The sequence below is a fragment of the Salmo salar genome, chromosome ssa04, assembly GCF_905237065.1.
Source record: "Salmo salar chromosome ssa04, Ssal_v3.1, whole genome shotgun sequence".
Lineage (NCBI taxonomy): Eukaryota > Metazoa > Chordata > Actinopteri > Salmoniformes > Salmonidae > Salmo > Salmo salar.
In genome coordinates this window covers 22,046,298-22,074,193 of record NC_059445.1, presented here as the reverse complement: position 1 = coordinate 22,074,193, position 27,896 = coordinate 22,046,298, and the positions used below count along the sequence as shown (strand labels likewise).

At 47.2% G+C, this 27,896-nt stretch overlaps 1 protein-coding gene and 1 long non-coding RNA gene across 3 annotated transcripts in view; one reads left to right on the top strand and one right to left on the bottom strand.

Annotated features, from left to right (window-relative positions):
• LOC106602561 (sorbin and SH3 domain-containing protein 2) overlaps positions 1–27,896 on the top strand; it is an 81,830-nt gene that overhangs the window by 31,532 nt on the left and 22,402 nt on the right. For both annotated transcript variants that reach the window (XM_014195264.2, XM_045716656.1), the window contains exons 2-13: positions 3,446–3,501; positions 5,237–5,326; positions 11,441–11,467; positions 11,641–11,762; positions 12,438–13,118; positions 14,860–14,989; positions 16,290–16,450; positions 17,601–17,667; positions 19,624–19,677; positions 19,966–20,176; positions 20,395–20,509; positions 26,433–26,516. In XM_014195264.2, coding sequence (XP_014050739.2) covers positions 3,446–3,501; positions 5,237–5,326; positions 11,441–11,467; positions 11,641–11,762; positions 12,438–13,118; positions 14,860–14,989; positions 16,290–16,450; positions 17,601–17,667; positions 19,624–19,677; positions 19,966–20,176; positions 20,395–20,509; positions 26,433–26,516 — 1,798 coding nt within the window. The remainder of the gene's footprint in view (positions 1–3,445; positions 3,502–5,236; positions 5,327–11,440; positions 11,468–11,640; positions 11,763–12,437; positions 13,119–14,859; positions 14,990–16,289; positions 16,451–17,600; positions 17,668–19,623; positions 19,678–19,965; positions 20,177–20,394; positions 20,510–26,432; positions 26,517–27,896) is intronic.
• Positions 9,296–27,791, bottom strand: LOC106602562 (uncharacterized). Its single transcript, XR_001328237.2, has 4 exons — positions 27,187–27,791; positions 26,831–27,043; positions 23,616–23,688; positions 9,296–11,735 (listed from the first exon to the last, which is right to left on the bottom strand). It is a non-coding gene; the product is annotated as an uncharacterized lncRNA (long non-coding RNA).

Genomic DNA, 27,896 nt, shown 5'->3' with positions numbered 1-27,896 from the left:
CTGTAATAAATAACATGAGTTCGCTCCCAGCTGCGCCTTGGTCCACTTCTTCCTTCCTGCACGACGATCGTTACAGAACAACCCACCAAACCAGGACCAAGCAGCGGGAGGAAAAGGAGCGCGAGAGATGGGCTCGCGAGGGAAAGGAGTTCTGGACCTGGGAGGAGATCATGTCAGGGAAAGGACCCTGGCGGAAGGATTCCCAGGTCGAGGAGGTGATGCCAGCCGGTGGAAGGAGTCGCAGGCGGCGGTCGAGGAGGCCCGGAAGACACCCCCAAGAACATTTTTGGGGGGGGCTAATGGGGTGGTCCGGAAGGGCAGAGGAAGAGCCCAGACCACTGCTCTCGTGGGGGGATAACGGCGAAGGAGGAGGCAGAGATGTGGCAGGTCCTGGAGGACCTGCGTAGGGACAGCGTGGAGGAAGAGCCTTGGGTGGCAGAGGTGCGCACGGTATCGCCAGTGCGCCTGCACAGCCCAGTGCGCTCTGTGCCAGCGCCCCACATTTGCCAGGCTAGGGGGAGTGTTCAGCGAGGACGTGTTGTGCCGGCTCAGCGCTCCTGGCCTCCGGTGCCCCTTCTCGGTCCGATGTATCCTGCGCCGAGGACGCGCACTGTGTCTCCGGTACGGCTGCACAGCCCAGTGCGTTCTGTGCCAGCGCTCCACACTTGCCAGGCTAAGGTGGGTGTTGAGCCAGAACGGGTGATGTCAGCTGTGCACTCCAGACCTCCAGTGCGCCTCCTCGGTCCAGGATATCCGGCGCCGCTTATGCGCACTGTGTCGCCGGTGTGCGGTCACAGTCCAGTCCGGCCCGTCCCTGCTCCCCGCACCAGGTTAGTGGTGCGTGTCCACAGTCCTGTCCGGCCCATCCCTGCTCCCCGCACCAGGTTAGTGGTGCGCGTCCCCAGTCCAGTCCGGCCCGTCCATGCTCCCCGCACCAAGCCAGTGGTGTGTGGCCCCAGTCCGGCCCGTCCCTGCTCCCCGCACCAGGTTAGTGGTGCGTGTCCCCAGTCCTGTCCGGCCCGTCCCTGCTCCCCGCACCAGGTTAGTGGTGCGTGTCCCCAGTCCTGTCCGGCCCATCCCTGCTCCCCGCCCCAAGCCAGTTGTGCGTGTCCCCAGTCCTGTCCGGCCCATCCCTGCTCCCCCGCACCAGGTTAGTGGTGCGCGTCCCCAGTCCAGTCCGGCCCGTCCCTGCTCCCCGCACCAAGCCAGTGGTGTGTGGCCCCAGTCCGGCCCGTCCCTGCTCCCCGCACCAGGTTAGTGGTGCGTGTCCCCAGTCCTGTCCGGCCCATCCCTGCTCCCCGCACCAGGTTAGTGGTGCGCGTCCCCAGTCCAGTCCGGCCTGTCCCTGCTCCCCGCACCAAGCCAGTGGTGTGTGGCCCCAGTCCAGTCCGGCCCGTCCCTGCTCCCCGCACCAGGTTAGTGGTGCGTGTCCCCAGTCCTGTCCGGCCCGTCCCTGCTCCCCGCACCAGGTTAGTGATGCGTGTCCACAGTCCTGTCCGGCCCATCCCGGCTCCCCGCACCAAGCCGGTGGTGCGTGTCCCCAGTCCAGTCCGGCCCGTCCCTGCTCCCCGCACCAGGTTGGTGGTGCGTGTCCCCAGGCCAGTCCGGCCCGTCCCTGCTCCCCGCACCAGGCCCACGGCGCGTGTCCACAGTCCGGCACGGCCTGTGTCCGGTCCACCGGTGACCAGTCCTGTTCCGGTCGGCGGCTCCGCTTCGGAGCCTGAGCATGCCGCTCCACCGTGGTCCAGTCCGGGCCAGAGGGGTAGGGATAGGGTGGAGGCAGGGGGAGAAACACGCCCGGGGCCAGAGCCTCCACCGAGGGTGAGGCGCCCACCCGGGTCCCCCCCCCTAATAGACTTTCGGTTGGTGCGCCGGGAGTACGCACCGTTGGAGGGGGGGTACTGTCACGCCCTGACCAGGTGAACTCTTCTATTTTGGTCAGGGTGTGGCATTTCTATAGTTTATTTTCTATGTTTTTGGTATAGCCTTGCTTTGGGGCGTATTTCTATGTTGGGTTCTGTCGATTCCCAATCAGAGACAGCTGTCACTAGTTGCCTCTGATTGGGGAATCATATTTAAGTTCCTTTTCCCCCCACGATGTTTGTGGGTTGTTGTCTCTTTGTTGGAGCAGTAGCGATACGTTTATTCTCTGTTTTGACCGTGTTATTTCAGTCTGTAATAAATAACATGAGTTCGCTCCCAGCTGCGCCTTGGTCCACTTCTTCCTTCCTGCACGACGATCGTTACAATCGGATACATCTAAGACCTGATCTATAATGCTGCTATTGTCACCATCTTCCTGGAGTTCTAATTACCTGCCCCTGCCTACCTATTGTATAGCCTGGTGGTCCCAGCTCTGGTTGTGCGGTCAGTAAATTAGGTGTCACCTGCCAAAACCACGAAACAACCAAAGGTATGCATGGAGAGAGGAATCTCTTGCTGAATGGGGAAACAGTGGCTTTATGCCACAGCTGTTCTTTTACAGGTGTGCCCCATCAGCACTGACGACCCTCCCAGCTCCGCTCACCTCTCCTACTCTGCCCACCAATCTCCAGCAGGAAGTAAGCACAGCAAAACCCAGTAGACAGAGCAGGGAAGGGCCGTCAGTGTATGTTTGGTACGGGTACATACAGTACAGTTAAGTAGCTGTACTGTGGGCCTGTACCATTTATCAGTCCCTTATCAGGGTGTTATTCCAGTATGACAGCATGGACATTGAGTGTCTCCTGTCTGTATGTTCCTCAAAGGGAATATCTGTCATACAAAGGTGATATTTTGCTCCATCTGCCAGGGATTTTCTGCGGAAGATACCTACCCTATTGTTGTAAGTTGGAAATGGCCTCATTGGAAACAAAGCTAGCCTTACTTTTAGTCAGCAGCGAGGCAGGGCGTGTCAGATCTGAGGTACACCAATTGATTTTGATCAGCTCAATGCTCCACAAGTGAACCAGTTTGTTTCTGCCCGTCCCTCTGAAAAATGTGAAAAGATACTGCTTCCCTAGCTACGGTATGACTGTGTGGACTGGTGTCCTGCCAAGCAGTAATCAACTTGATTCAGAAGTCAAGACAAACACAAGGAACCAAGATTTAATGTTCATTTTAGGCTACAAGACTTATTGAGCCTGGCCTAAAACTGGGGCAATGTTAATTCTGCTGCCATAACGCCAATGGAAGGAATGAATGTTGGAACTATTTGAGGAAATGATGTCTATTTTTAGAACCGCTCCTCTTTTTGTAATCACAATGTCCCCCTTAAAGACTTTAGTTTTTGAGTAGATTCTCAAGTTATTCACAATGTCCATTTCACAAATACACATTGTCAGTTTACATGGCATGTCAAACTGAATTGCACCAAGTAATGTGATAGAGAAGTAGGATTTCTGTTTCTCTGAGGGCTTTACAGTGGGAAATCATCTAACCTCTATCTCTGATTCCTTTATTCCAGGAAATTGTACCCAGCTACGGTAGAACTGTTAGGAGAGCTCTTCAACATGAACACAGGTATGTGATATGCCTCTTTAAACACTACGCAACACACACACACACACACACACACACACTAGGATGTTGAACTCAAGGCATTGCGCTATGGCTGATGATCCATGTTCATGTATTTTTTTTTTTTACATTTGCCAGCTGTTGAATATTGCTTGCCGCCGGAGTTGCATAGCTAAGCAAGTCTTAACATTTTAATTCATCGTTTTTTTTATTTCAACCAACTCATTTGATTTGACGATTCAGATTGAAGTAAGTTCGCAACAGGACCTCCTCTTGTTTCAGAAAATAACAGATCTGTTTGAAGGCTTTTAGAGCTGTTAGAGTATGGACACCTTGTTAGCATTTGCCAAGCATTTAGAAAAGTTTTGAATGAATGACGGGCGATTCCAGTCTTGATCAATTCAACATTATATAGCAAGGGGAGTACACTTTCTTCCTGGAGAGCTACTCTCCTGCAGGGTTTCGCTCCAACCCTGCTGTAACAAACCCAACCAATCAGCTGCTCACAGGACCTTGTGTTACAACAGGGTTGAAGCAAAAGCCCCCCCCAAAGTTATAATAGATGGCCTACCCTGCTCTATAATGTAGAAGCATAGAGGCATTACACATATTGCATTGCTTTATGGTCTAGTTATACACTCACGTAATTCCTATCATTCATACATCGGCCTCCAAAGCTCCATCTTAAACTTGGCCCGCATCCCAAAATGTATTGAGTATTTCACTACAGTAGCTATGATGACGAATCATTCACTTAGTGTTATTACACTCCCACGCCCTCTGTTAGTCTGCCAATGAAAGTCTTGATTTGTTCCTGCTATGGTAATTGTTTACAGCACAAGATCTATCGAGGTGCCAATAGCCTCCGCACAATCTAGAATGCTCTTATCAAGTCCACCAGGCATATGCTCTCATTAAGTTTCCATGACATTGCAATCAGAGTTTAGCTCCAGCTTTGGTGAATGTTTACATCACGGGTTCTTGAGTCACTGAACATTCCACAGTGTTTGCCTACGGAACATTGCCTTGTTGTGGGGATTTCTTTTTGATTCCCTTACCTTCGTAATGGCAGGGTGTGCTGAAACGTTTTGCATGCGGAGGGATTCTGTGACCTCTTGGAGAAATAAACAGCGTTTCATTACTCCCACGTCGATGACCAAGCAAGCGTGAACGTTAATCTGCGCTGAGGTCACAGTTCATTTGAAGTAGGAAGGGGGACTTTTAATCGCTGTGTGTTTACTGCATGCCTGAATCAACCAGAATGTAAACAAACACAAAATCGATTAAGATAGGTTTTTGCCGACGATTGTTCTCGAGTCTTGTTTATAGTTTTGGTTATATTCGGTATTGACAACCTAAGAGAGTGGACACAAACAGACAAACGTCCCGGTTTTAAAGGTAGAGTCAACGATATGACATCAGTGGGTAACTTCCTAATGACAGACGAACCACAACATAGCAGAAAGTTGCCCCACTGGGTATGACTGTATCATATTGCTGAGTCCACATTGCTGGGGTAACTATAGGTTACTATGATGTTGGTCAGTACAGTTGACTCCCTCCATCCATCTTGATATGAGCTGTCATCCTCCTCCTTTCCCCATCTGCTTATGAGAATGGGAGCCATTGTAATGCATGTGCTTTGCCTCTTTCCTGGGGGCTTTGGCGGTGTGTGCGTGCGTGTGTGTGTGTGTGTGTGCTGCTTCTGCTGCCGTGGCTGCTGGCTGTGCTTTCCCAGATAGTGGAGGACGCGCTCGCAGCAGCGCTGCCTTGCTACTCACCCTCTCCCACATGAAGCGGGTCCAGAGCGTCCCCAATCTGGGTACAGGTACACACACACACACACACCAACAAAACACAACCCTCATGCCTAACACACATACACAGGCCTGTACAGACTACTGTATCATTGAGTCACACTGATGTTGAAGGGGGTAAGTGAAGGCCATGCTAACAAAGTCGAGCAATGGAACTTTTGACTCTACGCAAATAAGACGTGCGGTGAGTTCGGAAAGTATTCAGCCCCCTTGACTTTTTCCACATTTTCTTACGTTACAGCCGTATTCTAAAATGGATTAATTATATAATTTTTCTCATCAATCTACACACAATACCCCATAATGAAAACATTTTTTGCAAATGTATAAAAACTAAAAATTGAGCTTAGGTGCGTCCTGTTTCCATTGATCATCCTTGAGATGTTTCTACAACTTGATTGGAGTCCACCTGGGGTAAATTCAATTGATTGGACATGATTTGGAAAGGCACACACCTGTCTACAGTATATAAGGTCCCACAGTTGACTGCATGTCAGAGCAAAAACCAAGCCATGAGGTCGAAGGAATTGTCCATAGAGCTCCGAGACAGGATTGTGTCGAGGCACAGATCTGGGGAAGGGTACCAAAACATTTCTGAAGCATTGAAAGGTCCCCAAGAACACAGTGGCCTCCATCATTCTTAAATGGAAGAAGTTTGGAACCACCAAGACTCTTCCTAGAGCTGTCCACCCGGCCAAACTGAGCAATCGGGGGAGAAGGGCCTTGGTCAGGGAGGTGACCAAGAACCCGATGGTCACTCTGAAAGAGCTCCAGAGTTCCTCTGTGGAGATGGGAGTACCTTCCAGAAGGACAACCATCTCTGCAGCACTCCACCAAGCAGGCCTTTATGGTAGAGTGGCCAGACGGAAGTCACCTCTCTGTAAAAGGCACATCACAGCCTGCTTGGAGTTTGCCAAAAGGCACCTAAAGGACTCACAGACCATGGAAAACAAGATTCTCTGGTCGGATGAAACCAAGATTGAGCTCTTTGGCCTGAATGCCAAGCGTCATGTCTGGAGGAAACCTGGCACCATCCCTATGGTGAAGCATGGTGGTGGCAGCATCATGCTGTGGGGATGTTTTTCAGCGGCAGGGACTGGGAGACTAGTGAGGATCGAGAGAAAGATGAACGGAGCAAAGTACAGAGAGATCCTTGATGAAAACCTGTTCCAGAGCGCTCAGGACCTCAGACTGGGGTGAAGGTTCACCTTCCAACAGGACAACGACCCTAACCACACAGCCAAGACAACACAGGAGTGGCTTCGAGACAAGTCTCAATGTCGAGTTGCCGAGCCAGAGCCCGGACTTGAACCTGATCAAACGTCTCTGGAGAGACCTGAAAATAGCTGTGCAGCGACACTCCCTATCCAACCTGACAGAGCCTGAGAGGATCTGCAGAGAAGAATGGGAGAAACTCCCCAAATACAGGTGTGCCACGCTTGTAGCATCATACCCAAGAAGACTTGAGGCTGTAATCGCTGCCAAAGGTGCTTCAACAAAGTACTGAGTAAAGGGTCTGAAGACTTATGTAAATGTGGTATTTCAGTTTTTAATACATTTGCAAACATTTCTAAAAATGTGTTTTTGTTTTGTCATTATGGGGTATTGTGTGTAGATTGATGAAGGAAAAAAAACGACATCCATTTTAGAATAAGGCTGTAACATAACAAAATGTGGAAGAAGTCGAGGTGTCTGAATACTTTCCGAATGCACTGTAATTGAGTAAATTACTGTAACGGTTGTTAATTTTGTTAAGACTCTATACCATTCTATTTAATAGATTACTTGGTGGGGTTTCATGTTCTATCAATACATAAAATGGCCCCTTTGTTAAAATGTTGTCTTTTCTTCCACCTCATCCCTTCCACCGCCTTGACATCATTCACTTCCTGTTGCTTTCACTTGTCTGACTCCCTGTGACAACCGTCGTTTGTCATCCTCCGGGACCAGCGTCCTTCTCACTATCTGTCACTCCGTTCTGTCTCCTTTTTCCTCTGCTATCACTCAGTATCACTCTCTTTTCCTCATGTCAGTTTCTCAGAGCTTTGCTGTGATTGGGTAAGACTGGGCTCTGTTCGAGTCAAGAGGGAATTCCCAACGTGCTTTGCAGCGGATGTGTGCACTGTACACGGTTGGGCGTGACCGCTAAAAATGGTGCTGTGGTGGCTTGAAACCATAGCAACCCCGACTCACTCTTACCATTTCGGCTCTGAAACCGACAGGGATTTTGTGAGTTTATTAATTCATAGACTGACATCAAACACAAATATTGCTTGTATTGTAGTCTAAAGCAGGGTTCCCCAACTGGCGGCACGCGGGCCAAATCTTGCCTGCCAGCAGTATTATTTGGCCCCGCAAATGAATTCTGAATATCTTTTATGCTACCTACATAATGCAATAGTTACATTTAACTTCATTCATGAGGAGAGAGAATGAAGAAGACAGTCAACTAATAAAGCAGGCAACGGACCATTTTCTGGTGCTGAAACATAAAGCTGCAACCGCAGCGCAATCAATAGGATGTGAACAGCGCCTGGTGCTGAAAATATAGCTAACTTGTTATGCAAGTTTTTTGCACAGCAACAGATGGAGAATAACTACACCAGTTGAGTAATTGATTTCAACAAAAATCTTCATTTTAATTTACAAACAACAAGAGGGCATAATTGGAGTCTATTTCTTCAGAGCCTAGGCCTAAATACAATTACTTGGCCTACCTCAGCCAGTTATGAGTCTAACATCTTTCACAAGAAAATAAAATATGGCCCAATACAAGTGGGATTTTTTTTTATTAGGCCTACTTACAATGGCAACTGACCAAAAATGTAGCATCCTACACAAAACAATAATTTAAAGAAGAAAAAAAAGGTGCTGTCTGTGTCTGAATGTCTATCAGGATAGCCTGCTCCTGTAACGACAGAACAAACATAAAATACTGTCAGCTTGAGACTTAAATATCCCCGGATAAACACTCACAATAATGTTAGTAGCCTATATAACTGTATTTAGTAAACACTAAGTTACTTACTCAATGGGAAAAGTTGAATTTCCCCTCGGACACGATCTTGTGGATGTCGGGTGAGATGGATGTGATTTTGAAGCGCAGGCAGTCCACGATTGACTTATGTGAAAGCCGGTTCCTATCGTGACTCTATATTGCGTTCATGGAGGAAAATGAGGACTTGCAGGTGTAAGGCGACGCAAACATTGTTAGCACATAAAATGCAAGTTTCTTTATTTTTGTGCTGTATTCCTCGGAGCATGCCACCCAAAACTCAGCACTCCTGAGCGCATTCCTTGATTTGGCTCGATGTCTGTAATTCAATCAGCTCAGTTTGAATTGCGGCCTCATCTAGCGAGGGTATGGTTTTCTTAGCAAGAGACGATCATTCTCCACTTTCAGAGGATCACGTACAAATGCAAAGATATCCTTGTGCATGCTGTAATCTTCAAATCTGGTGGAGAAGTTGTCTCTCAGCTGCTTGGTGAAATCTTCCATCACCTCTGTGACAATGCAGCGGCCGGGTCCCTCTGCCTGTAGTTTTTTCAGTGTGCTGAAGTGCAGTAGCCTTCCAGATGACAAGTCCAAATCTAACAACTCAAGCTTCCTAGTAAAGGCCTCAAGTTTTCCTTCTTCCTTGTAACTGCAGATTTAACCCGGTTGAAGTGATAGAATATGTCCGCCAAAAAAGCCGTGGGTGTAGCTTGCAGTTAACGCGTCAATGTTTCTGTGTTGGACCTCTCGAGGGGCAGGAAGGCCACTTTGAAAGTTCCATGCTTAGATTCATAATGACGTCTGAGATTGAATTCTTTGCAAACAGCAACATTTTCATTGCAAATAAGACAGACTGGCTTGGCATTGGGAAAATATGGTAATATTAATACATAACTCAGTGTACGTTCTTCCCTTAAACTTCCATTTTCAATACTTTTTGAGAGTGACATTTTATCTTGCTGTCATTGAATAGAGACAAGGTGACTTTAGGAGCGAAATAATGATTTTATTGTCACTGAATTTATTATGTACTAATCAGATGTGTTAAAAATGTTACTCAAGTTGTAGTGTAGGCCAATTAACTGTGCTAATATTATATGCTAATTATGTTCTGGCCCACCGACTATTAGCTCAGAAAATAATTTGTCCCGAGGCCAAACCTATTTGACAAACCCTAGTCTGGTGCACTAATCACTGATACAGGATCGGATATTATGCCATCGCCTATGACTTATAACCAGGATTGAGATGTACAATAATATGATCCCAGGTCTGTGTTTAAGCACAACTTCTACCTCAAATCTGCTGTATAGAACAAGTTGACAGATTGAAGTGCGGCCTGCCTCAGGCTGTTCATTTTGGTAACCCAGCTAGTGCTCCATAGGGGGTGAAACCACATGAGAGGACACTTTAGCGTTTTTAATTTCCCTGCCGTGAAAAGTAATGGACCACTCCCCCACGTTGCTCGTGGGTAACGTAGTGAAAGACATTTCCCCCGGAATTACAATGCAAGGCCGCGACGGTTTCGCACACGGCGGCATCAGCTATTAACGACATATCCTGTCAAATATCTCCGGATACCCAGAATTCCCTGGGTGAAGGCGTGCAGCGGGCGAGAGCTATTAAACCTGGCCAGGGATATCAAAACACCCTCCGCACCTCATGAAATTTTCAACGCTCGTTCCGGCTACACACGTGTAGACACACACACACACACACACACACACGGGCGTGCACACACAAACACGCATGCACAGAGAAACACTCTCGCAACACACAGACAGGCATGCACGCACGCACGCACGCACCCACACACACTTCATCTCCCCGACCCCGACTGTCTCATCCCCTTTTTAATGTATATCTGATATCAGTTTAATAAGTAGGCGAGAGCTAACTTAGCCAAGCCTCTAAAGACTTTGTATTCTGACTGGTTGGGAGATTCCTTTCTTTTCTGGCTTTGTGTTGGCTTCTCTGTCATCAGTTCCCACTCTGCTGCTCTCTCCAAAGCCAACCATAGTCAAACCTATAGGGTTTGAAATAGACACATTTAGTTAGGCCGATGTACCGTATGTCTGTGTTCAGTCGGCTCCCCCCCCAGACAACAAACCTCCCCCATCTTCTACAGCAGCGTTTCCTAAACCTTTCATCGAGCCGCCCCAGTTCCACATATATTGATCTATTCCAGTGGTAATTATTTTAGTCCGCTGTGCTAGAAGATGGAACCACATCAAATTCCATCATATGTCAGTACGCAGCTTGGCTATAGCAATATAGTCAATCTGGTGTTATCTGATTTAAAATACATTTAGCAACTCCAAATATTTATTTGGTAGCTGTAACTGTTTGTCAGTTAGCCCGTGTTACTTTGTTTTGGGGCCCGTTGAGTGTCTCTAGCTGGTTAGCTGCTGAATGTCCTCTTACCTCTAATAACAGGTTTATAATCAAATCTTCTATTTGACACTGATCCCCTTGAGTGGCAATCGAGTTAATAGCAGTTGGGATATGTGGACGGTAACACAGGGTCATGTTCAATAGGGCAGAGCGTGGCAAAACGTTTTGCAACGGAAAACAAGCATTTCATATTGGGAAAGTTCAGGTGGTACCTCCCCCTTTCACTCTGGTTTGGTGCTGAATGAACACGCCCCTGGTTTCTATCTCTCTCGCATGCTCTGGGTCATAATGTCCTGGCTTTGTGTCTCGGCGCCGTTGGCTTTTGAAAGGGCTGCGTTCAGAAGGGCACAACGTTGAGATGAGAATAGATTGTGTAGAACACAACCTTGGGGAACATTCTGATAGAACATTCTGACATTGTGTAGAACAGACATTATTAACTGTATCCCATCTATGTATCATTGAATTGTCCCCTTTTCCTTCCCTAAATGTTCCTCTCACCCTCTTTCAGCAGTCTGTCGCGTTCATTTGGATATGTATTCAAACTACTGAACCCACCATTCAAATACATTGAATATGTATTCAAACTACTGAACCCACCATTGAAATACATTGAATATGTATTCAAACTACTGAACCCACCATTCAAATGTCTCTTTTGCTGCATATTGTTGAGGATCATGCATACCAAAAGTAACATGTTAATGTGTGATGTGTGTTTATTTTCTCCTCACAGGGAGTGAGTCTCACTCATCAGATTCAGGTAACTACAGTTCAATGTAGTATGTCTTGACACAATTCTCATATCCAATTTATCTTGGACTGTTAGCTGTGAAACACCATGTGTTGGCATCAAGGGGTCTAGTTGTTGTGTAAGGCCTGTTACCTATAATTGTATTATGAGATGTGACGTGTGTGTGGGTGTATGTATTCCAGATGCTTGGAGGTCGCGTAGCACCGACGGCCTGAGGAACGGCGACGACGTCAGTTCTTCTCTGGCCGCCAAGGGCTTCCGCAGCGTCAGGCCCAACCTGCAAGACAAGAAGTCCCCCACGCAGGTGAATACACACGTTCGCACACACACACACACACACATACTGTGCATTGTTGAATTCCTATACAGCTTTTTAATATGCTTAATCAGTTTAACCAGGGTATTCACACCACACTGATTGGTTTCGGTGGCAAAGCTATCATTGTTGAATCCGTAGTATTAAAGCAGTATGAGTCATTCTTTATCAGGGAGTTTATAATGTGAATAAATCCTACAGTGTTATTCCTTCACCACCAGTGCCTCCAGATAATTTCCCGTCAAGTTTTTCTGTTGATTCAAGTTGATATGTTGTTTTCCAGCGGCTGTAAAGAGACTAATCAAAGATTCCTTTCATCCTCCAGAGGAGTGTGTGTTCAGTGTTTATGCGTCATTTGAGGAAGATAATAAACGCAGCAAGGAAGCAGCCTGCTCCACACATCCCTTCAATCTTCTAAAATGATCTTTATTTGATTCCAGGCCACATTTTGACGTTGGCTTCAAAGTGGAAAATAAATCGCACCACAACCTCCTAAAATGTTTACAACAGAGAGGGAAAAAATTTATATATTCCAGTCAAGGGTGTATTGTTCTTGTATTATATTTTGACCTGGATTTTGTCTGTCTCATATCTTTATTTCAATCATTCCATTGATCAACAATGTTTGTTTGCTGTTTTCTCTGATTCTAATTGGCTGCGCAGGCTGTCAATCAGGTCCCCCTCCCGCCCCCTAGGAGAGAGAGCTACCCCTCCCCCGCCACAGGCGCTATCCCCCCCTCCTACAGCTCCCTCCTAGCCGAGACCCTCGGACCCGGGATGCTAGCCCTCTCCAACGAGAAGGCCGTCCTCAAAGAGTCTTACACAGTCAAGAGCACGTCTTCTTACTCCCACCATCAGAGTACTACCACCACTTCTGCACCTCAACCCCAATCTGAACCCAACCCCCAGCCCCCACAAACAAACCCTCAGTCTCCCCTCGCCAACCCCATCCCCAATGACACCAGCGAGGTCAAAGCCTCCACTGCTACTTCCTCCACCACCACCCAGCTTCAGGCTTCAGAGCGCAAGGTGTCCTCCCTCAGACTCACCCCCGTCACCATCCCTGATCCCCCCTCCCACCAACCCATCCCCCAGCCTGAGACTCTCACCACTTCCCTTCCTCCCCCTAGCCTTCCCCCCTGTAAAGACTCCTCCATCGGCCCCCAAAGCCAGCACACAGCCTCCCTCTCCGTCCAGATGGCCCCGCGGAACCCCAAACCACCGGGCTCCAAGGCCCCTACCCTGGAGCCCAAGACCCCAGCCCCAGCTTCTGACCCTGGGGAGGGCAGGAAGGTGAAGGCCCCCCCTCCAGTTCCACCTCTACCGTCCGCAGCGAATGTGGTGGTACTATAACTGAGTTCCAGTTTCCTAATCAACCTCCGTCAGTTATTCTTCAACAGCACCACTGTGGTTTGTCAGGCACAACCAACCAACCAACAAACCAACCAGACTAACTGGGATTGTGTGCTTGTGTTTGTGCGTTTGTCAGGGGGATGGCCAGATTTAGAAGCACAGTGTGTTTTGTTCAGTGTCCGATATCTTCATACACCGTGATTGCACTAATCCAATCTCTTACCCCACAGTGAAGATAACAACAGTCTGCACACTATAATGCAGTGTGACAAAACACCACATCATTTCCTGTCACACAGTGTCACTTCCTGTCCTGTTTGAACCACCCAACCATGCACAGCCGCATCAGTTTAAACTCTCTCACCCTCCCTTTCTTCCTCCTCCATAACTCCCTTCCATCCTACCAGGGCTCGCCTCCTCACCCCTGCTTCCCCGACCACAGAGCCCGGCGCTCACCTTACAACCGCCAAAGCGCCGACTCACTGGACTACCTGGCGGGCCTCAAAGCCCTGTCGCCCACCCCGTACGCCCCGTCCCCATACGCCACCTTGGAGCGCGGTGGGGGGGACCAAATGGACAAAATTGGCATAGTCGGCGAGGTTAGCGTTAGCGTGGTTAGTGCTGGTGGAAGTATGGGGGGGCATGTCACCCTCGCTCTCCCCAGTGACAGTGTCGGCGCTCAGCCAGTACTCGTCCTCCACGGCAGGCCTCCTGGAGGAGCTCCAGATCTGCAGCCTAGACTCCCCCGGCGTGTCTCCCACACCCTCGCCCACCCTCAGCCACATGTCGACCTCCGCGTCCACCACGGGCACCGACGAGGCGCCGCCGCTAACCTCCGCCGCTGCTGCCACTAACGTAACTATCCCCACCCCACCCCCACAACGTCGCTAACTACTGGCTACACCAAGGAAGCTTGAGTCCCCCCCCCCCCAAACCTGTTACCCACCCAGACAATCCAGTGTTTACAAGCTCCTCCAACTAATCCACTCACCCGTCTTGAGTGAGGCGCTCTTGTATGCCCTACCCCCTTGTCCCACTGTCATAACATCTCCCTTCTCGCTCTTCTGATGGTTTTAGTCTAACAACGTCTTTGTGCACCGTAATCCCACTTATGTAACGTGTCTTTTTGTGTGTGTTTCTCACATAACAAAATGTGAGGATTTGTCCAACTGTCATTAACTCTTAGGTACAACAACTTCTTTCCTATGTCTGTTAAAATCATTGTGTGAGTTTTGGTCTTTCAATGTGACAGTGATGTGACACAGTCTTCTATGTTTGCACCGTGTCGTTTCTAACCAATAAGGACATCCCTGATTTGAAGTAAGCCCGTGTTTGTTGACTTCCAGCTACTCAGCTACTTCCTTTTAACTAACCTGTTATGTTTTCTCTGATGCAGCACGATTTTCCAATACTGTCTGTTGCACTCCTCTCCTAAGAATCAGATTGAGCTATTTCACTTTGGTCCTTAAAATCTACTCGTATAGTCATTTCAGTCTTACCGGTAACCTACTCTTATTACAGACTCATCAATTCTTAGTAGCGAGTCTTTGATTCTTCACCAGCTGATAACATTATGTGGGTGTCTGTCTCATCAGTTTTGACAGCTATAAACGTTTACCCTCTGGTTCTGATGTCTGTCTGTCTGTCTGTCTGTTGTCTCCTCACCCTCTTTTTCTCTCACTCTTCATCTCCCCTCGCTCTCTCTTTTTCTCTCACTCTCTCTCCCCTCCAGGGCCAAGCTATTCAAGTGGCTATGAATGGAAGTGCGCCCCACCCCCAGAGGCCCTCCTCACCCCCGGCCTACCCCCCTCTCCCCGCCTCGTTCAGCCCAGGGGTGGTTCACATGCAGAGTCGGAGCGCAGGTGAGAGCGGCGATGCCGACCTGTGTCAGCCTGGGCTGATTTTAGAATTTTTTGTTGACTTCTGTAAGCAGGCATTTGCTCTGCTATGAACCACAATGCCATATTGCTGAGTATACCTTTAACAAAATAATGAGCACAGAATAAGGCTTGACAAAAAAAAAAAATTCAATCAACCACTACATAACCAAGAACTCTTACGCTAAGAACGATCCTGAACCACAATGTACGCCTCCACACAAAGTAAGCCAATTGATTACCGGTATTCAGATGTCTGTGAATGTACGCGTCGTCACGCCACTGTGGCGATTTTCTTCAACCCATACTTTGACTTTGTTCTGGTGTTGATCCCCTCACTATTACTACCGCCCAGAGGTAATGGCTCTTTAATGCACTTATCTAGTTAGTTGATGTAATGGGACTATTGAGGTTTGCGGTATATGATGTATTTACACCCATTAGAGGCAGACGGGACCTAATCGATAGGGGAACACAGTGGAAAATGAATGGCTGACAAAGTGGACCTGGCAGTGGGAATATGCTTATCGGTGCATAACTCGCATCAGCGTTGCACAGCCCTACATTTACTATGATATACTGTATACACACTGAGTGTACAAAGCATTAGGAACACCTCTTTCCATGACACTGACCAGGTGAAAGCTATGATCCCTTGTTGTTGACACTTCAATCAGCGTAGATGAAGGGGAAGAGACCGGTTAAAGAAGGATTTTTAATCCTCGAGACAATTGGGTTTTTCACGCTCAACAGTTTCCTGTGTGTATGAAGAATGGTCCACCACCCAAAGGACATCCAGCCAACTTGACACAACTGTGGGAAGTATTGAAGTCAACATTGGCCAGCATCCCTGTGGAACGCTTTCGACACCTTGTAGAGTCCATGCCCCAGACTATTTGAGGCTGTTCTGAGGACAAAAAGGGGGGCTGCAACTCAATGTTTTGTACAGTCAGTGGATATCTCAAATAAACTGTTTCCCCACTACTCTGAAGTGCTTGGCTAAACAACATTGTGGATAAGAGTGAGTGTTTGTGTGTGTGTGTGTGTGGTGAGGGGCTGCTGTTTAGTACGGTTTGTTTGTTTGTTTGTGTGTGTACGTCTGTATGAAATGGAGAATATAAGGAGAGCGTTACGTTTGTGTGTTTTCTGGGCCAGCCCATCCAAATCCCTCACATCACTTCACTGTCTTCTCTTCCTTCCTCCATCCCTCTATTCATCCCTTTTTTTCTCCTCTTCTCTCCCCTTCCACATACTACTCTACACTACATACACACACACCACAAAGAAGGTTCAGAGTCGGTGATGTCGGGCCACACCAGCGTGAGCAGCACGGTGCCCCTCGCCCGCTTTTCAGAGGAGGAGAAGAGGGTGTCGGTCATCAAGGCGCCCCACTACGAGGGCATCGGCCCCGTGGATGACACGGGCATCCCCATCGCCATTCGCACGGTGAGGCGAGGACCCACGCAGTCATACACACGCATGCATACAGACGACAAGACAAGCGCAACAAAAACAACTCTTTGGACACATACTTTAAGAACACATTTTAAGAAGGCTTAAAATCTCTGTTTCATTTTAAGTGGGATGAATTTCGCTGCAGAGCAGTAAGCCTATTTTCCATATCTGGTGGTCGTTGACGGGGGCTCTGTCCCACACGGCACCCGATTTCCCTTTCTAGTGCACCACTTTTGACCGGAACCCTATGTAGGTTGGCCAAATGTAGTGCACTATGTAGGGAACAGGGGGCCGTTTGGGATGCACACAATGTGTGTTGCGGAGTTTCATGACACGCCGTTGTGTTTTTTCCCTCGGGGAATGTGGAGTACCTCTGGCCCTGACTATCCCTGTCTGATATGTGAGCAGGGCCCAGTGGGAGGAATGCTTTTGAGATGTCAGCAGCTTTAGACCCCTTATTCAGAGCCCTTTCTCTCTTTCTCGCTCCCTCTTTCTCTCCCTACCTTTTTATGTCCGCTAGCTATAATTAGGGACTTAGTCAAAGTCATCGTTATTGTACTACAGGGCAATGAGCAGCCTTTCTCTCTCTCTCTCTCTGTGTACCCACATCCGAGTGTGTATGTATCTCAGCCGTCTATAACAATACTTCAGACACTAGTCCTCGCTCTATTGTGAAGAGCATGGAGAAGGGGAGAGAGGCAGAAAGAGAGACAGATGCGCTGTGCGGAAAATGTTTCTGGCCCCTCGCTGGTAACCATGGTATTAGCGGGGGTGTAGCCAGGCTCGGGCCATCTGGGTACGTCTGGTCAAACACACACACACACACATACGCACACACACACTGGACTCAAAACGGACACTTTTCTGCCTAGTCAGGTCGCAGTTGCGGTCAATGCTAGCGACTGGCCAAGAAATGAACTTCCCCTGTCAGATGATGACAGATGACTGTGTGTGTGGGAGTGTGTGTCCGTGACAAACAAAAACACGTGGCTATGCACACAGACTTTTCTTTGCACGTGTCCTGTCCATCCATCTATCCATCCATCGATCCGCCTCTCTGGCTGCCCGTCTGTCTGCCTGCCTATCTGGCCGTCTGTCCGTAGCCTACATTGATTTCTGATTGTTTTCTCTCTCCCCACAGACGGTGGATAGGCCGAAGGACTGGTACAAGACCATGTTCAAGCAGATCCACATGGTTCACAAAGCAGGTGGGGAGATGGTACACTGTGTCCATTGCAATGTGTACGGTCACGTCCCATTTTATTTGTCCCATGCGCCAAATACAACCTAATAATACTGTGAAATGCTTACTTTACAGTCTGTCATTACTTGCTGTTCACCTAGATTGGTCACCTGGGGTGGGTGTGTGTGTGTGTGTCATGTATGTACACTATATGTACAAAAGGATGTGGACTTCCCTTCAAGTTAGTAGATTCGGTTATTTCAGCCGCACCCGTTGCTGACAGGTGTATAAAATCGTGCACACAGCCATGTAATCTCCATAGACAAACATTGGCAGTAGAATGGCCTTACTAAAGAGCTCAGGGACTTTCAACGTGGCACCGTCATAGGATGACACCTTTCCAACAAGTCAGTTTGTCAAATTTCTGCCCTGCTAGATCTCCCCTGGTCAACTGTAAGTGCCGTTATTGTGAAGTAGCCGCAAAGGGGTAGGCCACACAAGCTCACAGAACGGGATAGCCGAGTGCTGGCGCGCATAGCGTGTAAATATTATCTGTCCTCAGTTGCAACACTCACTACCGAGTTCCAAACTGCTTCTGGAAGCAACGTCCGCACAAGAACTGGTCGTTGTGAGCTTCATGAAATGGGTTTCCATGGCTGAGCAGCCGCACACAAGCCTAAGATCACCATGCGCAATGCCTGGCGTCGGCTGGAGTGGTGTAAAGCTCACCGCCAGTGGACTCTGGAGCAGTGGAAACGCATTCTCTGGAGTGATGAATCACGCTTCACCATCTGGCAGTCCGACGGACGACTCTAGGTTTGGTGGATGCCAGGAGAACACTACCTGCCCCAATGCATGGTTGAGGAGGAATAATGGTCTGGTGCTGTTTTTCATGGTTTGGGCTAGGTCCCTTAGTTCCAGTGAAGGGAAATCTTAACACTACAGCATACACTGACATTCTAGACGAGTCTGTGCTTCCAACTTTGTGGCAACTGTTTGGGGAAGGCCCTTTCCTGTTTCAGCATGACAATGTCCCCGTGCACAAAGTGAGGTCCATACAGAAATGGGTTGTCGAGATCTGTGTGGAAGAACTTGACTGGCCCGCACAGAGCCCTGACCTCAACCCCATTGAACATCGTTGGGATTAATTGGATCGCCGACCGCGCGCCAGGCCTAATCACCCAACATCAGTGCCCGACCTCACTAATGCTCTTGTGGCTGAATGGAAGCAAGTCCCAGCAGCAATGTTTCAACGTCTAGTGGAAAGCTTTCCCAGAAGAGTGGAGGCTGTTATAGCAGCAAAGGGGTGACCAACTCCATATTAATGCCCGTGATTTTGGAATGAGATGTTCAACGATCAGGTGTCCACATACTTTTGGTCATGTAGTGTATGTGTGTGTGTGGATGGACATGCATGTATTGTGTTTGTGTGTGTGTGGGATTCTCTCTGTGTGCCCTTGTTGAGCCAGAATACATTAGACAGAGTGTAGAAGGGGAGAGACTGAGACGGATACAAGGAGGGCAATAGAAAGAGGAAGAAGAGGGAGGGACTGAGTGGGAGAAGCGGCGTCTAATCGAACCTACAGATACACTACCGCGATCTCTGCTCCGTTGTGTGGGCTTCACCAAATCACATAGTCAATACAAGGCATATTTGTTCTTAACAACAACACATATACACACACACACACACACACACACACAGCTTATTGTAGTTCTCAAAGGATAGCGTCAATAGTCAGCCCTTCATTATCCTGAGTCCTTATACTTTGATCTTCAGTATTCACCCTGCTGATAAGCTACCTAGGGAGCCTTAGTGTGCCCACTGAGGTTTTACCTTAGACGGGCAGAATATTTCTGCAGTGATAGAGGTATGGAATCTGTATATGTGTGTGTTTGTATGTGCACAAATGGAGGCAGGGAAAAGGGTGCTCTTGGCAGGGGGTGTGTGTCCTGCTCACCTTCTTCCGTGTTTCTACAGATGACGACTACGCCGACTCGTACAACGCCACATACACTGTCAGCGGTGACAGTGGTAAGAGTCTCAAAGATCTCTTGTTGAAGATTCAAATGTATGCTGCTGGTTCGTCACGTTGTCCTGTGTTCAGGGACAATGAAAACACCTGACTCGCAAGAATGCTTAGTTTACCACGCCCTTCTTCTCCTTTCTTTTCACTCTTTCTGTCTTTATCGCTCTCTTTCTATTTTTCCCACCCCATCATATCGCTCTCTCTCTATTCTTCCTCCACCTCTTTCTCTATTTTCCCTCCGCTTTCTCTCTATTTTCTCTCTCTCTTCTCTCTCTACCTCTCTCTCTCTCTAGACACATATGGTCAGTCCTCCAACCCCACCGTGGCCTACCCTCCCCCCAGGACACAAACGTACCGGCCCCTGGCCAAGAGCCCGTCGGACAACGGAGGCCCCGGGACCTTCAGGGAGCCCTCCCCTGTGCCACCGCCACCCCCGCCCAAGCCCTCCCTCCTCCAGCTAAGGTCCAGAGACAGCGACCGGGAGCGAGACTCGCCCGACACCATGTAAGACACCGCAGTCTGGTTTTCTTTCGCTTGGTCCTAGACCAATGGCCTGTTAGTCTACATCTTAGGCTTTGTCCTTACCTAGGCCTAGTCACTTGAGACCCTCACCTTAGGTGTTACCCTAGACCTAGAACCTAGACCTAGGCTAGTGGTGTGCCTTTGACATCTTAAACTAGGTCCAAGATCACACTGATGTCTTTTATTTATTTTCGCGCCAGGAATCAGTGGGGCCCTCCCGATAGGAAAGTGGACACTAGAAAGTACCGCGCTGAACCCAAGAGTATATTTGAGTACGAGCCTGGGAAATCATCCATTCTGGAGCAGGAGAGGCCGGTGAGTGCCCAAAAGCACGTCTGTTACTTTTTTTTATTAGCTTACATCAGGGTGTCAAACTCAATTCCCGGAGGGCCATGTGTTTCCTAGTTTTTGTTATTCCCTTTCGCTTGGTGTCCAATTAGACTGCCAGAAATGAATGAATAAATGAATCCAACAACCAGGTGAGGGGAGTTCCTAACTAATCAAAGGGAGGAGCGAAAACCCGCTGACACTTAGCCCTTCAGGAATTTAGTTTGACACCCCTGGCCTACATTGTCATTATCTAAGCCATTTAAAACTCCCCATAATCACCCTCTAATCTACAGCGTCCTTGTTTCCTAATAAGCGAGTGATCTCCAACTCTCGGTCCTGGAGAGCTAAATGGAGGTGTAGGCTTTTGTTCCTGCCCAGCACGAATACACCCGATTCCAGATATTAAGATCCAGAGTGAAAAAGAGGTGTTTTTAGAGCTGGGTTGGAACAAAACCCTCTACACACAAAGGCTCTATCTACAGGAACGGAGTTGGAGACCCCTGACCTACGCTCTAGGAAGAGGCCTTTAGAGGTGCTGTACCTCAGCCATTAGGGGGATAAAGGCATTTCTATTACGTGTCCTGAAGTGGTCGAACTGACTGACTGCTATTTTGGGCTGATATGCTTGTTAAGGTTGAGTAGGAAAGCAATTATATAATAGTGGTATTTTTAAGCCCGAGGGGGGATGTATCCTTGAATGTGTATTTTTAGAAAAGTAATGGCCTTTGAATGTTAATAATATAGATGCTCTGTTAGTGAACTTAAGTTTCGTGTTCATGTCAAGCCTGAAATTAGTCCTAAAACAAATGTAAGAATATTAATGTCCCATGTGCTTTATATGCACATTTATTTATATAGAGTGCATTCAGAAAGTATTCAGACCCCTTGACATTTTACACATTTTGTTACAGCCTTACAGTGCCTTGCAAAATTATTCATCCCCCTTGGCGTTTTTCCTATTTTGTTGCGTTACAACCTGTAATTTAAATAGATTTTTATTTGGATTTCATGTAATGGACATAAACAAAATAGTCCAAATTGGTGAAGTGAAATGAAAAAAATAACTTGTTAAAAAAATGTAAAACAGAAAAGTGGTGCATGCATACGTATTCACCCCCTTTGCTATGAAGCCCCAAAATAAGATCTGGTGCAACCAATTACCTTCAGAAGTCACATAATTAGTTAGATTGCACACAGGTGGACTTTATTTAAGTGTCACATGGTCTCAGTATATATACACCTGTTCTGAAAGAGTCCCAGAGCCTGCAACACCACCAAGCAAGAGGCACCTTGAAGACCAAGGAGTACAGATCAGGGTTGGGTTATAAAAAAATATCCGAAACTTTGAACATCGCATGGAGCACCATTAAATCAATTTTTTACAAATGTAAAGAATATGGCACCACAACAAACCTGCCAAGAGGGCCACCCACCAAAACTCACAGACCAGGCAATGAGGGCATTAATCAGAGAGGCGACAAAGAGACCAAGATAACCCTGAAGGAGCTGCAAAGCTCCACAGCGGAGATTGGAGTATCTGTCCATAGGACCACTTTAGTACACTCCACAGAGCTGGGCGTTATGGAAGAGTGGCCAGAAAAAAGCCATTGCTTAAAGAAAAACATAAGCAAACACGTTTGGTGTTCGCCAAAACGCATATGGGAGACTCCAAAACACATAGAAGATGGTACTCTGGTTAGATGAGACTAAAATTGAGCTTTTTGGCCATCAAGGACAACGCTATGTCTGGCGCAAACCCAACACCATATCTCATCATCCCGAGAACCCTACCCCCACAGTGAAGCATGGTGGTGGCAGCATCATGCTGTGGGGATGTTTTTAATCAGCAGGGACTGTGAAACTGGTCAGAATTGAAGGAATGATGATGGTGCTAAATACAGGGAATTTCTTGAAGGAAACCTGTTTCAGTCTTCCAGAGATTTGAGACTGGGACGGAGGTTCACCTTCCAGCAGGACAATGACCCTAAGCATACTGCTAAAGGTTTAAGGGGAAACATTTAAATGTCTTGGAATGGCCTAATCAAAGCCCAGACCTCAATCTAATTGAGAATCTGTGGTATAACTTAAAGATTGCTGTACACCAGCGGAACCCATCCAACTTGAAGGAGCTGAAGCAGTTCTGCCTTGAAGAATGGGCAAAAATCCCAGTGGCTAGATGTGCCAAGCTTATAGAGACATACCCCAAGAGACTTGCAGCTGTAATTGTTGCAAAAGGTGGCTCTACAAAGTTTTGACTTTTTGGGGGGGGGACAGTTATGCACGCTCAAGTTTTCTGTTTTTTTGTCTTGTTTGTTTCACAATAAAAAATATTTTGCATCCTCAAAGTGGTGGGCATGTTGTCTAAATCAAATTATACAAGCCCCCCCAAAAAAATGTTTAATTCCAGGTTGTAAGGCAAGAAAATAGGAAAAATGCCACGGGGGGTGAATACTTTTGCAAGACACTGTATTTTAAAATGAATAAAATTACTTTTTTCCCTCATCAATCTACAGACAATACCCCATGATGACAAAGCAAAAACAAGTCATTTGTTTATTTATTTTTTTGCTATGAAACTCGAAGTTGAGCTCAGATGCATCCTGTTTCTGTTGATCATCCTTGAGATGTTTCTAGAACTTGAAGTCCACCTGTGGTAAATTCATTTGATTGGACAGTGTGTGCCTTTCCAAATCATGTCTATATAAGTTCCCACAGTTGAAAACCAAGCCAAGAACACGTCTCAACCAATCACAATGCTTGTTTTGACCAACCCATTGTAGAAAATAATTTTAATATAATTTACATTCTATAGTGTTTCCTTATAAAGCATTTCAGTGACCTTTTAAAAATAAAAATAAAATAAAAAAATGATGGACCACAAAGGCAAAGGATTGGAATCTTCTTTTCACTCCCTATCTGTGTGTCCCCCATTGTATTGGTGAGGCTGGGGTTATTTGCTACATGGAATTGAGGGCAAGAGGTGAAGTGAGGGGATAGTTGTGTATTGTATAAGATGTATTGGACTGGTCAACCATCTTCCTGGAGAGCCTGTCGCAATGCAGGGTTTTGCTCCAACCCTGTTGTAACCCACCTGATTCAGTTTGGAGCGACATCTTGCAGGAGGAGGGTCGGCCACCCACGTGCTATTCTGTCTGCTCCATGGACTTGAGGGTGATCGTTTAGGAGAGAGAGAGAGAGGGAGTTAAAGGAGGGGGGTCAAAAACGTGTTTAGTTTCTGCAATCATAAACATGATTTTCCTGTGTTTTATATATATTTCCACACTATAGAATAAAACTGTAAAATTGTGGAAATGATGATAACGCTCTTTTAGTGTAAGAGCTGTTTGAAAAGGCTGCCTGAAATTTCTGCCTGTTTTGATGGGATGGAGTTTTGGCCTTCCTGGTGACAAAATAGTTAATAGACCAATAAGAAAGATAGTTCCAAACCTCTGTCAATAACAGATAGTTTTCCCCTCCCCACTCAGAACACTCCCGGACAACTAGCTAAATTATTGCTTGAGAAATTGCTCTTTGCTAAAAAGCTATTTTTGATCATTTAAATTGAAAACAATCACAGTAACGTACTTAATTCTAACCCAGAAATGATTTGATATTGAGATTAAACGGTTGCATTGGACCTTTTTAATGTCTTTAGACTTCATTGCTTCCTCCCAAAGGGCACCCTATTCCCTATAGCAATGGTATTCAAAGTCGGGGTCAACTGCTCTATAGTGTAGAGAATAGGGAGCCATTTGACGCACACCCTAATGTGGGAATCAATCCACGTAGAGCACAGGGAGAGGAGCAGGCGTGGGGAATATCAATGAGTCAGGGATGTCTGGAATGCGGGGTGAGCTATAGGCTCCCTCGTGCATCCCAACTATGCTGTCCCGCTCCCCGTTTCTCTAAAGAAAGCCACGATAAACCATGTTTCTAGCCTTCATCACATCACCTTTGTGTGTGCGTTTCTGGTCGTGGTGTGGGTCTCTCCGCTGCTGATAGGGAAAAACTAGTTCACACGCACATCCACGCCTCTGGATACGGCCTCCCATAAAGAAGGCTATTATTAACATCTTGTGGTCCACTTCTTGGATTGTAGTCTGATCACTGCCAGTCGGCGCAATGACTGGAAGCCTATGGGTAGCTACTAGCGTGCTAGCAGATACTGTACCCATAGACTTCCAGTCAGTGCGCTGACTTTAGTTAGCGTTGACTCGCGAAACTACCTCTTAACTTCCCTCATACTGGACACAGATACATAAAAATGGTATCGCACGTGTTCGTCTTGACTCATTACCAAAATCCCAAAGTATCCCTTTAAATGGCTCCTGGACATGGGTCACCCAGTGAGGGCTGGGGCTCAGCTGAGCCAGCTGGTAAAAGGCATCGGCGTTTTTTGGCCTTGTGGCATGAAGTACCCGGGGGGGGGGGGGTTGGTTGACCTCTGTAAACCTTTTCTTCAGCGACGTCAGGCGCTCTACTTTCTTATGGGCACGGCCCACATAGAGGGTACAGTCCCCTCCACAGTGCAATTCACCTCTTCCTGAGCTAAAGTAGCTGTTTTGCAAGTCCAATACAAAAAGCCATTTCCCCCAGCAGCTCATATACTGCATTTCCCAGTAGACACGGGTGGTAAATGTCACTGCCAGTCTGCAGTGTGCCGGGCACTGCAGTGAATCACTCCTCCGCTCCACAGTAAACCTCATGGAAAGTGACTGAGGAATAAGCCCCAGAGCTGGTGCGTAGGAGTCGTTCTAGCACTCTGTAGTCCTTCGGGAGAGGAGGTGGGAGAGCGAGAGTTCCTGTATGTTCTGTTATGGTGAGTTTTGCTACAGGTGTAAAAGTTCACTTTTAATATTAAGGTCATAGAATTGGGCAGAGTACATGTTGGAGGTTTAAATGAGACTTTTAGAAAGAATCAAATAATTTATTAATAGTTAATCCATAGTTCCTTTTTTTACCTCACTTACTCAGGACCACGTTCAGCGGGATGCAGTGGTGTGGAACATTTAATTCTGCGGATATGGTGCTGTTCTGAACATTCAGTTGAATGGTGTGATTGTAATTGCCCAGAGGGTGATTTTGTATGGTGTGCTGCACAATTTCAAAATGGTCACGACCATATTGATCAGGTCACACCCACCAAACGAACCTCGAAAAGACCGTTTGGCGCTCAACTGGGGGCGCGTTCGGCAGGACCTAACGTTTTGAAACATCCAGATAGAAATGTACTTTGTAGAACAAACATGACTCTCTGACATGTAGAATAAGGAATCGCATTGGCTCTGTTCGTGGAATTTCTATCTGCAACGTTTGATAATGTTTGGCTACTTGAACGTGGCTCAGGTGTGCTGAAATGAACCAGAGTTGTATAGGGCTTATGACAGGAAGATGTTGCCCTCTGCTGGAGTAGTCTACACATTACAACACTTTTTCTGCTCTGCTTTTGGTGCTTTATAGTGAATGACTGTGTGGCGTCACAAGCTAAAGGCAGCAAAGACCCTTCATACAGGACTGTTCAACAAAGCCAATGTTATATCTTTACCGCTCAATTTAATTGACCGTTCTCCTACAACCCATTCAACTTTTTTTCATTTTTTCCATTATTTGAATGACAAATATGAAAAGTAGCTAGGTAAAATGAATTGCACATCAATGGTTTCTATGACGAGCGTCATAGTTAGCCCCCCAAAATAATTTGTGTAATGGTGTGTGTGCCCCGGTAACAACACTGATTTTGTCTCTTTACCCTGGTGTTAAACTCGCCATCTGGACCCACTCTTCCCATCAACCCCTGCAGCCGTGCGCTGCACACCCCTATCCTAACCATGAGATCCATATCGCTCTGTGCTTTCTCTTCCTCCTCTCTCTCCCTCCCTCTTTCTTTGTCACTCTCCGCTCTCTCTAGACCTATAAGCTAAACCCAGATGACATAGATTTAGAGAACGAGCCTTGGTATAAGTTCTTTTCCGAGCTGGAGTTCGGCCGTCCGGTAAGTGAGGGTCCGTAACTCCCACCTAGGCACCCCCCGCTTTAGGTATACCCCTCTCTACCCGTTCTGTCTTCACCCCGCTGTAGCTGGGTGGGAATAATGTTGTCCAGGTGTCGTCCAAGTGTCGGACTGGAGAGCTAGTGGGTGTGCAGGCTTTTCTTCCAGCCCAGCAGTACCTACCTGATTCAACGAAAGGCTGTTTGTTTTATTTCGCAACCCGACACTAACGCATAATGAGTCAACGGTCTTCAGTCTGGACAGAGATTGGTCGAATCCGGCGTGTTAGTGCTGAGTTGGAACAAAGGCATGCTCACCAGGAGTGGAGTCTGGGGTCCTTCCTGTTGTAGTTGCTTTGGCATGCTGCTGGGTGCTGTGGTGGTCACTGTGGTGGTCGCCTGTTGTGTAGCTCCTTGTGACTGGTCTTCTTGTCTCTGCATCTTGGTGAGTTGGTTTTGCGTAGCGTGGCCGTCTCGTTATCAGCTGGCCTCGCGACACGTTGAAAGCTCGAAACACTGCAAAACAAAACACTGCAAAACAAAAGTCCCAAGTTAACATGGATTGGTCCTTTCACCACAAAAATCCTCCTACTAAGGGATACCTCTCTTCCTACATTGTATATTTTCCTATTTTTCACCAACAAAATTCAGGTTCTTTTGCAGTGTGTGCTTACCGCTGTTGATAAGCTAGTGGAGCAGCCGGTAGAACTGAGCAGAACAGACATAAATTGAAATAACATGCTAATTAAAATCGACAAATGAATCAGCAGCATCTGGTCAGAGCATCGTTCTGCGCCGTTCTTCATGCTCCTCTTGTATGTTGCAGCTTGCGTGGTTTGTTTCTGTTAGCCAGTTTCGACATTTTGGTTTCTACCCCTTCTCCCAAATTGTCAACTCATTTACTCCTCCTAAACTTTAGGCAACCTAAGGCATTAAAGGTATTGGATTGGTGTAAACTTGGGCTGGATTGAGTTCCTGTTTTCCACCATATTCCTTGCACCAGTCCCATTCCTTTGAAATCCACGAGAGGAAGTGTACAAGTGCACACTTTGGGGAGAAGGGCGAGAAACAATGTTTGTCGGTCTGTTGTTAGGTTGCGGAAATTGACTTATTCAGAATGTTCAGCTAGAAATATGCAGTCTAGAAAAGACACGACTCTGATGTCATGCAGAATAAAGAATGATCAGATTTATATATCACATTTCTAGCTGTAATATTCTTTCTGTTGCACCCTGACCCCACCACTGAATAAACCCAAGACAACATACTCTGAGAAAGATAGAAAAGGTTCCTTAATGCACATGGTTGGAGGTTATTTTTGAGAGGGATGGTTCCACCAATGTCATGTTTTAGCTAGTCCGTCTTCACAACCGAATCACTGCTT